Below are 12,463 nucleotides of genomic sequence, written 5' to 3' on the forward strand. Positions count from 1 at the left end.
CAACATCCATGAAAATTTTAAAAACAAAGTCCACTGGTGACCTTGGCCACAGTCAGTTCAATAGAACAATAACCAGAAAAGTAAATTGTAATGAGTTGAGGAGAAGCAGAGAAATAGAAAGATAATTAGCAAGCATAGCTACTCTCCTTTTGACAAAATGGAACTAAAGATGGAGAAAAAATAACATATTAGTAGAGGTAAGACATAAAAAGTAAAATTAGAATTTTACCTTTAAAAGATAGTGTTGGTTGTAATTGAGGGCACAAGCCTCCTAGATTTTCAAGAAGTAAAAGACCTTAACAATCATCAGAAAGAACAACAGCATCCAATGTTCCAATTCCTTTCACAATAATCACCAAATAGATCTTCAGCATCACAACTTGAAACCTTGACAAGACCACTTATTCTATATTACAACAGCTGGTTAGGAATGTCTTCAATGGGTTAAGATGTATTTGTCTACAAGACCTCCACCTACTGCCCTATGCATCATTCCCACTAGTGTGGTCCCCCTCTGAGCCCGATATAGCACAGATTAAGCAATGGCTCTGCCTAAACTCTTCAACACTTCCTCAATTGACGCAAGCACATTCTCTGCCCCATCATCACTGACTGATCTAGATTCTTCTTGTCACTCCAGTTTTTTCCAGCCTTCTCTCTCTCACAGGTTTGGATCCAGAATAGGACAGATATCTCACCATGCAAAACTCAGTCTCACCATGATTTCCAAAGGATGAAAGACACACAAGTGTGGCAGGTTCATGAATTTTAATGAAGGGTATTGGCAGCAGGTTGAAGATGGTGATCACTAGCACTCAAGATATTTTTGGCCAGCGGTTCTCTTGGCTCCAGTCATTTTTTCCCTCTTTGCCAGAAATGTCTATTCTTATGTAGGAATGAAGGCAGCATGATTGATAATTTCTGCAATAGAGGTAGGGTTGTTCAGACTTTTTGCAAGAGGCTCTACAGATTCCCAAGTTACCCATGCATCGAAGGATGTGACGTTTGCCTGGCCAAAAAAAAAAAAAAAAAAGTTAATTTCTATTTAGCGGTAACAGATCTGACAAATCAGAGAGCATAGTAAAAACATAAAGGGCTAAAACAATAATGAGATACCATGGCACACCTATTAAAATGGCCCAAACCTGGAACACTGAAAACATTAAATGCTGGCAAGGAAGTGGAGCAACAGGAAGTCTCACTCATGGATGGTGAGAATGAAAAATGGTATAGCCATTTTGAAAGACAGTTTGGCTGTTTCTTACAAAGCTAAGCATACTCTGACCATATGATCCTATAATTCCACTCCTTGTTATTTACCCAAAGGACTTGAAATTTTATGTCCAGACAAAAATCTGCACACAGATGTTTATAATAGCTTAATTTATAAATGCCAAAATTTGGAGGCAACCAAGATGCCCTTCAGTAGGTGAGAGGATAAATAAACCATGATACATCCAGACAATGGAATATTATTCAGGGCTAAAAAAAGAAATGAGCTATCAAACTATGAACAGACATGGAGGAAGCTTAAATGCATGTTACCAAGTGAAAGAAGCCAAACTGAGAAGGTTACATACTGTATGGTTCCAACTATACAACATTCTGGAAAAGGATACAATAAAAAGATCAGTGGCTGCCAGGGGTTGGAATGGGGGAAGAGATGAGTAGGTAGAGCACAGAGGATGTGGGGGGTGGTGAAAGTACTCTATATGATACTATATTGTTGGATTCATGTCATTATATATTTGTCCAAACTCATAAAATGTACAACACCAACAGTGAATCTTAATGTCACAGATCTGAATGTAAACTATGGGCTTGGGGTGATTATGATGTGTCAATGTAGATTCATCAATTGTAATAAAGTACCACTCTGGTGGGAGATGTTAGTAATAGGGGAGGCTGTGCATGAGGGGGGCAGAGAGCATATGGGAAATCTCTGTGCCGCCTTCTCAATTTTGCTGTGAATCTAAAACTGGCCTAAAAAAATAGTCTTTTTTTAATGAATACCTTAAAAAATAAATAAAGCTGTTATGAACATTTATCTACAGGTTTTGGAACTAAATTTTCATTTCTCTGGAATAAATGTCCAAGAGTGCATTTACTGGGTAGTATGGTCATTGTATATTTAGTTTAGTTTTTTAAAAAGAAACTGCCAAACTATTTTCCAGAGTGTGGTTGTACCATCTAACATTCACAGCATTGTATAAAAGATTCAGTTTCTCTGCATCCTTGTCAGCATTTGGTATTGTCACTATTTTTAATTTTAACTGTTCTAATAGGTATGCAGGTAATCACATTGTGGTCTTAATTTGCATTTTCCTAATTGCTAATGATGTTGGACATCTTTTTATGTGCTTATTTGCCGTCTATATATCCTCTTCAGGGAAATATCTTTTCATGGTTTTCTTCTAATTGGATTGCGTGCTTTTTTCTGTTGAGTTTTGAGAGTTGTTTCTATATTCTAGATACAAGTTCTTTGTCACATATGTGGTTTGCAAATATTTCTCCCAATCTGTAATTTGTCTTTTCATCTACCCTTTTCACAGGGTCTCTCAGAGTGAAAGTTTTACATTTTGATTAAGTCCAATTTATTGTTTTTCTTTTCTTTTATGGATTGTGCTCTTCATCTCTAAGAACTTTTCACCTAGCCCTAGATCTGAAAGTTTTTCCTATTTTTTCTTCTAGAAGTTTACATTTTACATTTAAATCTATGATCCATTTTGAGTTGATTTTTGTGTAAGTTGTGAGGTTTAGATTGAGAGTCTTTTTTTTTTTTTTTTTTTTTTTGCCTACAGATATCCAATTGCTACAGCAACATTTGTTGAAAAAGATATCTCTCTTCCATTGGATTGCTTTTGCACATTTGTGAAAAATCAGTTGGTTTCACTTGTGTAGGGCTATTTCTGAGTTTCCTATTCTGTTTCATTGATCTGTGCATCTTATCTCTCCACCAGGACCACACAATCTTGGTTACTTTAGCTATATACATCTTGAAATCTGGTAGAATGATTCCTCCAACTTTGTTCTTTGTTTTAGCTATTCTCATTCCTTTGCTGATTTCTCTACAGATGAGATATAGACAGAATAATCTTGTCTATATCCGCAAAAAACCTTTCTGTGATTTTGTTAGAAATTCTGTTAAATGTATCTATCAATTTAAGGAGAATTGACATCTTTCCTAGTTGAATCTTACAATCTATAATCACAGTATATCTCTTCATTTATTTATATCTTCTTCGGTTTTTTTATCAGCATTCTATAATTTTCAGCCTACAATTTCTGTATATGTTTTATTAGATATACACTTAAACATTTTATTTTTTTGGAATGATTGTGAATGATATTGTGTTTTTAATTTCAGTGTTCATATGTTCAGTGATAAGATATAGAAATATAATTGATTTTTTTATGTTTATCTTGTATCCTGTGATCTTGCTAAACTTACTTATTAGTTCTAGATTTTTTTGTAGATTGCTTTGTATTTTCTACATAAACCATTATGACATCTGCAAATTCAGTTTTATTCCTTCCTTTCTAATCTGAATGCCTTTATTTCCTTTTCTTGCCTTAATGCACTGGCTAGAACTCCCCAGAATTAAAAGGAATGATCTATCTATCCACATAACTTGGATGGATCTCAAGAACATAATGTTGAGTGAAAAAAGCCAATCTCAAAAGATCAAATATGATTCTATTTATACAACAGTCTTAAAAAGACAAAATTATAGAGATGAGAAAAAGATGAGTGGTTGTCAGGGATTAGGGATAGCGACAGAGGGTGAGGGCAGAGAGGAGTGTCTGTGCCACTAGAAAGGAGTAGCAGGAGGGAGATCTTTATGGTGATAGAATAATCTTGATTATAATGATGGTTACATTACACTTGTGATAAAATGTCATGGAAGTATGCACATGCATTGCACCAATAGCAGTTGTACTGCTGTACAAACAGAAGCTGAACTGAGCTTAAGCTACACCAGCAGGCCTATGTATCAACCCCAGGAAAGGTCCAGGACAGGCACCCAGTCTTCCCTGTCTTGGGGTCACAATGCGTCTACAGCTGCCAGGTAAACGCCCCCATCCCAGGGGGTGTACTCTCCACTGACCAAGTTTCTAATCCTCTTCACCCCTCAGCCTACAAGGAAAAAAAAAGAGATTCAAGGAGGCCTTATAAGCACAAAAATGACACTCTTCCTGTCATATCTCCTGGAGATAAAATCCCTTTCTACTTTCCTTGAGAAGGAGGGCCAATGTGAGATTTGCATCCAAAAGAAGGGTGTACAGAAGGGTGCATTTAAGATGGTAGAGCAGGCAGGCAAGCCTGCTTCAAACTTTCCCCCAGGAGAGAGGCCTTGGCACTGCTGAAAGGGGTTTCAAAGGTGCTCAAACTAACCTCAAAACTTTTGTCAGGGTCTTTGCAGCTCCTAACACCTGCCCTCCTATCAGCCCCATATCACTGTGTGCCACCGCTCACTGTATCACCCATGGCAACCTAACATCACCTTCAATGTTCCTGCAGCCCTCTCACCAGAAGTCAGAGAAAACCTGCTTATTAATCCCAGCATTGTCTTGCACCTGCTTATGAACATAGGTCACTTTTCCTCCTTGGGCCTCCGTTTCCCCATCTGTGAAATGAGAAGACAGGGGAAAGTTGCATAGATCAGAGATTCTCACAGTTTGAGGGCTATCTGGAATCGAGAAAGTTTGACAGGGAGTTGCGGGGGTGGGGGTCTTATCTCCCAAAAGAATAATCTAAGGGAATTTTCAAAATTTCACATGCCCAGACTCTAAGTCCAGAGATTCAAACAAAGGGGTTAAGTGTCTTCTGAAGACTTATGGTGGCTCAACAGTGAGCTCCAAGCCCTTTTTTCACCCCCACCATCCTATCACTCCTGATGGTTGTCTCTACGTAAAACACAGAGGAGTTTCTTAATAAATGTTGTTGACTGAGTGTAGAGTCCATGCCTCATAATGAATTAACTTTGTGGGAGCATGAAAGGCTGTGTGTGAAGAAGTTAACACCAGGCCCCAGGTACTGGGGAGTCCCTAGACTCTTCCCTCTCATGCTGTGAAATCTATGTGTTTTAAGAGCAAACACTAATGAATGAATTATAAGAATCCACTTGAGCAAGACCCAGGAGCTGCTCTGCAACCTTCCTAACATGGCCAGCTAGAGCCAAATATACCTGAGGCAGTGGTCCTCTGATCCCTCTAGCCCAGAAAGGATCCCTCGCTGATTCATGCCTGGTGCATCAGCCATTTGTACACCCTCCCAAAATCCATTCATGCTTTCACACATGAATTCATCTTTCACCTATTCATTCACCCATGAAACACTAAGTCACGTCTGACCTGAAGGCTGGGCTTAACACCAGGCATACAGATGTAAATAAGATGTTGTCTCAACCCCTAAGGCTTTCCATCTGGTATGTGTGTATTTGGGGATTAGTGAGAAGCGGACAGTGATTGAAATAATTACACAAGAACATGATATGTGCCATACCTTCTTAAGAATGACACTTTGTGAAGCCAGTCAGAACTTACTTTGAGGGCTTCCCTGGTGGCGCAGTGGTTGAGAATCTGCCTGCTAATGCAGGGGACACGGGTTCGAGCCCTGGTCTGGGAAGATCCCACATGCCGCGGGGCAACTGGGCCCGTGAGCCACAACTACTGAGCCTGCGCGCCTGGAGCCTGTGCTCCACAACAAGAGAGGCCGCGACAGTGAGAGGCCCGCGCACCGCGATGAAGAGTGGCCCCCACTTGCCGCAACTAGAGAAAGCCCTCGCACAGAAACGAAGACCCAACACAGCCAAAAATAAATAAATTTTAAAAAATAAAATAAAATTAATAAAAAAAAAAAAGAACTTACTTTGAACCCCTGCTCTATCTTAATGCTGTGTGACCTTGGCTAATTATATCACCTCTCTAGACCTCAGTTTCCTCATCGGTAAGATAGGGATAATAAGAGGGTTGTATAAGAACAGGATGATTTCAGGCCTATAAACACCAAGCACAGTGCCTGGCACATAAGAGGTGTCAATGGTAACTATTATATAACTACTATTATTATAATAATTAAGAAATAGTGAGACAGAGCTTATGTAAAGGCTTTCAATGGAAGGGACATTAACTGGGCTCTGCAGGGTGAGAAGGAGTTCATCACAGGGATGAGCCTGGTGATGGGGACAAGGTGGAAGGGAACCATGGGCCAAGGCAGCATGAGGGGCAGGGGAGGACGGTGAGAGCTGAAGAGAAAGTCTGTGAGTGGCAGTCATGGGAAATGAAGCTGGGCCACCATGTGAAGGTCTTGAATGCCCAATCCTGAGCAGTGAGGACCAAAGGAAGATATCTAAGCAGGAGAGCAACATAGTCAGATGAATTTCCCAGAAAGAATCCTTCTGACAACAGAGGCTAAAGCAAAGAAAATCTGGAGGCAGGGAGGCCAGCAAGGAAGTATCTTGGATGGTCCCATCCAGGGCCGCAAGGCACAGGTAGCTCTGGTGTGCAACCTGAGAGTCCCCAGATCACAGACAGGCATTGAGACTGTGAAAGCACAGGTTCTGCAGCTCCTGCTTCTGAAGTGGGCTTGGAGATGGGTTATGAGGCAGAGCAGGATCTGAATTCCAGACACAGCCCTAATGGTTGTGGGTCCAGGGACAAGAATACAAATGGAGGCTCTTGTATCATATGTTTGAATATTTAACAATTATAAGTCAAACTAACAAATGGGATAAAGAATTGCCCTTTATGAAATGTCCCTTCACAATGACCTGAAAGGTCAGATCTGGATTTATAATTCTTGGATTCTTCAGAGTTCCATGCAGCACAAGGGGAGCTGGCTCAGCTCACAGCCCAGATCTCTTCCTGCCTAACCCCAGCTCCGCCCAATTCTGTGAGGAGTCTCATGCACAGATGTGAACACTCCACCCTGAACATCCAAGCTCTGCGCACAGCCCCTGCAAAGAGGAATGTCCCTTGGCACTCTTCCTGCTTAGGGGTGCACCCAGAGTGGACCCCGCCCTCCAAGGGTAAGCCTGGGGGAAAAGCCCATGCTGTCCCTGAAAGCAGGTACAAGGGTGCTTTGGGTGAGGAATTCCAGGCCCCACATACTCAAAGCATGGTCTAGTGGAGGGGAGGGGAGGGCGGGCACTATCTCTAGGTGGATATATTCCCATTGTCCCCTACAACTCCTCACCCTATGAGGAGACACTTAGCCAGAGGAAGCCCAGAGTAGGACCAGGATCAGAGGAGGAGAGGTCTCTCTTTCCAGAGTCTAAGAACAGAAATATTGAAATGAGAACAAATTATCTCCATGGATAAGAATGAACTCCCTCTATCTGTCTCTGTGTCCTGCACCAAGCTTTACAGAGTATTCTTGGTCTCTGACCTCACTGTGGAGAACACAGTTCAGGGACGAATGACTGTGCTGGATAAAGGAAACCCAGAGAAGAGGATGTGAGATAAAAAAGCCTGGGAAGACACTCAGGTCCTCTAGATTTCCAATCAGAATTCTTCATTGTTCCCCATGGTTTAGTCTTCTCCCAAACTAAATTCTTAGTTCAAATGAGACAGGTGTCTGTCTTCTTCAGAGTCTAACACAGTTAGAAGGCACACAGAACATATTCTTCACATACTTGAATAAAGCAGTGAGCAATAGCAACAGCTAACATTTACTGAGGGCTTACTATGTACTGGGCACTGTGCTCTACATTGTCTCATTTCATTCTCACCACAATCCAAGATAGATTTTGTTAATCCAGTTTTACAGATGGGGAAGCTGAAGTTCTGAGAGGTGTATAGAGTCTAACAGTGGTAAGGGGCCTAGCTGAGGTGAATGAATGAATAAATAAATGCACAGAAGAACATAAAAAACAACTGATGAACAAATTCGATTATAAATGAGTAAATTTATGTGCTTTATCTTTTTTTAGTACTTGGAAACCTTCTGATCTTTGGGGCTGTGAGCTCTCAAGCATCAAAAGGCATGTCAGCCAACTTCCCTAGAAATCCAAGGATTTGGGCTCTGCTCAGTCCCTGCCCACCCCAGCTCATTCACCCCCAAGACAGACCAACTCTCCCATCCCAAGGATGCTCCCACTCTCCAGGTAGCAGCTGTGTCTTTAAGTCTCTTGGCTTCCCACACATGCTCCTCAATCCACTCCTGATCCAATATCCTTTCCTGCATCTGGTAGATGAGGAACCATGTTCAAGACTGTAATCATCACCCCATTGCCTTGGCCCACCCCCATTGGCTTCTCTCTGCTAACTCTTAACGTCCTTCCTGCCATCCCCTAACCCTCAATCCATTTGGAGTATCATTCCTCATGAATGACAGACACAAGAAACAGATTTGTGAGTTTTAATGGAATGTAGGAACTAAGGAACCTGAAGCAAAGTCATTTCTATCCACGATTTCCATGTATCTTCCCTGTATTGTCAGGTTTGGCCATGGCCTACTTGTTCATTCGCACGAGGAGTGGTCCAAGGGAGCATTTGATCAATTGTCATTGGTACAATTGTCAAATAGCTACTAAGGACACAGCACCGTTTACGATTTGAGCAACGTGTGATGCTGTCTTCATCATTTTTGCACACCAACCGGCATTGTCCATTCAGCCAACAGTCTGTTACTGGGCATAGGAACAACCATTAAGTAGATGTTAGTATCCCTCAAGTGGAGAGACAAAAAGAGGCAGAGGAGGAGCAGGAGGTCAGGGGAGAAGGGGAGGGAGAGAGTTGAGTAGGTAGTGTTAGACCCAATCGCAGGAAAGGAGAGAAGAGATCTTGCAAGGGGAAAGAACTGAGATAATTGTTCCAAGGTTGGGAACTCAAGGTTTTTAAGAAACCCAACTTTCTGTCTTCCTATCCCACAACCTCCTACTCCTAACTTTGAGATCAAATGATGCCAATGAAGTTCCTACTTGATGGAGCTTGAGAATAATGGGAAAAAGACAATGAACATCTGTCTTATAAGGGAATGGAGGAGATTCACCCATGTTTCCACAGATTCGGCTTATTATCAGTTGTCTAGATTGAACCCAGCAAGTCCCAGCTCCAGCCATAGCCCAATCTCCAATCCTCCTTGACCCCATATTCACCCAATTCAAACTGAAATACCAGTCCAATCTTAATTAGAACTCCCAGCCTTACCCAACTCAATGCCTCTGGAGCCCCAACTCCAAGCCAAACCCAAATCTAATCAAGTCACCAACCTCAATCCTGAGCAACAGTCCATCACCTAGCTGAACCACAAACACCCTGCACCATCCAGTACCAACTCCCAACCTCAGCTCAAGCCCTAATCTAATCCCCAGCACCAGCTCCACTCAACCAAAAATCCCATGTCCCCTCCAGCCTACTCCAAACCACCAAGGAAGCCCAGCTCCTCACCTCTGGCTCATCCTCATCTTCCCTCTATTATTCCAATCCCAAAGTCTTTCCACCTCATCACAACTCACCCCCAGCCTTCAGTGTAATCTCCCAAAGCCCCCAAGGAGTCCCCAGCCTGCACCAGACCCTTCACCCCTAAACCCTCTTCCAAGATTCCAGCAGAACACTAGCTTGCTCTTAAGTGTTAGGTGCTCCAAACATCTATCATCCCACCACCTTGGCAAAAATGAACCAGGGAGAGATATGGACATGAGATGATTGTGAGAAAACCTCCCCAAGCCACATGAAATGAGAAAAGGCTTCAGATGCTGCCCACAGTGAGGGGGAAGAGGAAGGGGAGAAGTTTATGACCAAGATCCCAGACATTTGAGAGACACCCAAGTTACCTGATACCACTGGTTCCATGGTCAGAAGGATGGCAAGAAACAGGAAAAGAAACTTCATGGCTGGAAGGTCACAGGAGAAGGAGGTGGCTGTGCTGCAGGGTATGGAAATAGAGTTCTCCTCCACAGGGATGAGCCTTGCTTTTATTGGCAGGACCGTGGCCAGTGAATTATAGCAGAAGAGGATTTATATCAGATCAGCCAAGCCAAAGGACAATGTGTAGCAAATGTCGTAGCAAAGCACAAGATGAGAGTACGGGAAACTGGCCAGCATCCATGCCAAAAAATGCCTTTCCCTCCGGGTAAGGAGACAGGCAAATTAAAGCCATTTGGCCTTTTGAGATTCACAAAGGAATTAATTATTTAAAGCATAAATGCATATCAAGAAACATTTAATTTTTAAAAAATACTTATTCTCAACTTTCTAACAAAAAGATACACACGGGTATGTCTTTCTGAACCTTGAACTTGCCAATCTCATACCCAGTTCAAACCCTTAGCATTTGTAATTTGTTCTTCCTGAAAAGTTCTTCCTTCAGAGCTTCCCATGGCTGGCTCCTGTTCATCATTCAGTCTCATCTTAAATGTCACTTTCTTGGAGAGGCTTTCCCTGGTCACCTTAGATTAACAGTACTCCCACCCACAGTCACTCTGCATCATAATAACTTTTGTGACCTTCATACAGTTATCTGTTTGTTTGTTTTTTAGCATCTTTATTGGAGTATAATTGCTTTACAATGCTGTGTTCGTTTCTGCTGTATAACAAAGTGAATCAGCTATACATATATCCCCATATCTGTTCCCTCTTTCATCTCCCTCCTACCCTCCCTATCTCATCCCTCTAGGTGGACACAAAGCACCGAGCTGATCTCCCTGTGCTATGCGGCTGCTTCCCACTAGCTATTTATTTTACATTTGGTAGTGTATATATGTCCATGCCACTCTCTCACTTCGTCCCAGCTTACCCTTCCCCCTCCCCATATCCTCAAGCCCATTCTCTATGTCTGCATCTTTACTCCTGTCCTGCCCCTAGGGTCTTCAGAACCTTTTTTTTTTTTTTTAGATTTCATATATATGTGTTAGCATATGGTATTTGTTTTTCTCTTTCTGACTTACTTCACTCTGCATGATAGTCTCTAGGTCCATCCACCTTACTACAAATAACTCAGTTTCGTTTCTTTTTTTCCAGTTTTTTTTTTTTTTTTTTTTTTTATGGCTGTGTTGGGTCTTCGTTTCTGTACAAGGGCTTTCTCCAGTTGCGGCAAGCGGGGGCCACTCTTCATCGCGGTGCGTGGGCCTCTCACTATCGCGGCCTCTCTTGTTGCGGAGCACAGGCTCCAGACGCGCAGGCTCAGCAATTGTGGCTCACGGGCCTAGTCGCTCTGCAGCATGTGGGATCTTCCCAGACCAGGGCTCGAACCCGTGTCCCCTGCATTGGCAGGCAGATTCTCAACCACTGCACCACCAGGGAAGCCCAGTTTCGTTTCTTTTTATGGCCAAGTAATATTCCATTTTATATATGTACCACATCTTCTTTATCCATTTATCTGTCAGTGGACACTTAGGTTGCTTCCATGTCCTGGCTATTGTAAATAGAGCTGCAATGAACATTGTGGTACATGACTCTTTTTGAATTATGGTTTTTCTCAGGGTCAGTTATCTGTTCTTTTTCAATTTATTTTACATGTTTAATCTTTGTCTCTCCCATTAGAATGTCAGAAGTTTGCTTGTAACTCCAGTGCCCATAACATCACCTGGTGTATTAACTAGGATATTAATTCAACTGTTTTTACAGACGTTCTCCCCCAGCAGTAATTCTAAAAGACAGACATTGATTTCTTTCTTATGTGAAAGAAATTTCTTTCTTATGTAAAAAGCTTCATGAGTAAAACCAGGGAGCAAGATTCCTTCTGGCTTGATTCTGTGCCATCCTTATCAGGCAGCTTTATTTGGAGATCCAAGGGGGCTGCTATGGTTCCCACCACAAGTCCCCGGTGCAGCCATCAGGGAGAAGAGAAAGAAGGAAATGAAGTGCACACCTTTCCCTTTAAAGACCCCACACAGAATTTGCACACATCGCTTCCATTCTAGTCCATTGGGCAGAGCTCGTTCAGACAGCCATACTTAGCTACAAGGTAGGCTGGAAATAGTTTCTTTATTCTGGGCAACCATGGCTAGCTAAAGTTCAGGGGTTGTCTTACTAAGAAGGGGAAGACAGATACTAGGGAAGAGCTAGCAATTTCTGACACACCCTGGGTACTTTGCAGGTGTTTAATAAATATTTGTAGACTGAATAAATAATGTATACATTGAATAAGGTTATAAGAAGTGATCTAATATGGGGGAGGCAACCCAAGTACTTCTAGAGTGTAGAGAAAGTATGTGGACCGTGCCCCTTCAGCCAAGCTTCTGAAGAAGCTGAATAAGGGCTGGACCCTTTAAGAGACTATACACTACTATATACAAAATTGGTATCTAATGAGAACCTACTGTATAGCACAGGGAACTCTACTCAATACTCTGTAATGACCTATATGGGAATAGAATCTAAAAAAGAGTGGGTATATATATATATATATATATATATATATATATATATATATATAAAACTGATTCAGTTTGCTGTGCACCTGAAACTAACACAACATTGTAAATCAACTATACGCCAATAAAAACTAATTTAAAAA

The 12,463-nt window shown here is 41.9% G+C and overlaps 1 protein-coding gene across 1 annotated transcript; it reads right to left on the minus strand.

Annotated features, from left to right (window-relative positions):
- Positions 1-815: 815 nt before the first annotated feature.
- Positions 816-9,837, minus strand: LOC102998126 (beta-defensin 119). The gene is made up of 2 exons (XM_007193330.3): positions 9,780-9,837; positions 816-1,009 (listed from the first exon to the last, which is right to left on the minus strand). The coding sequence occupies exons 1-2, from the start codon at positions 9,835-9,837 to the stop codon at positions 816-818; spliced, it is 252 nt and encodes an 83-aa protein (XP_007193392.1).
- Between the last annotated feature and the right edge of the window lie 2,626 nt (positions 9,838-12,463).

This window comes from Balaenoptera acutorostrata, chromosome 15, assembly GCF_949987535.1.
Source record: "Balaenoptera acutorostrata chromosome 15, mBalAcu1.1, whole genome shotgun sequence".
NCBI lineage: Eukaryota > Metazoa > Chordata > Mammalia > Artiodactyla > Balaenopteridae > Balaenoptera > Balaenoptera acutorostrata.

What these genes read in the sequence shown, in the direction of transcription:
- LOC102998126 (XM_007193330.3), bottom strand. Translation starts at nt 9,837, where the DNA reads ATGAAGTTTCTTTTCCTGTTTCTTGCCATCCTTCTGACCATGGAACCA. An exon ending in CATGGAACCAGTGGTATCAG is followed by an intron (nt 1,010 to 9,779) that starts GTAACTTGGGTG and finishes TTTTTTGGCCAG; the next exon opens with GCAAACGTCACATCCTTCGA.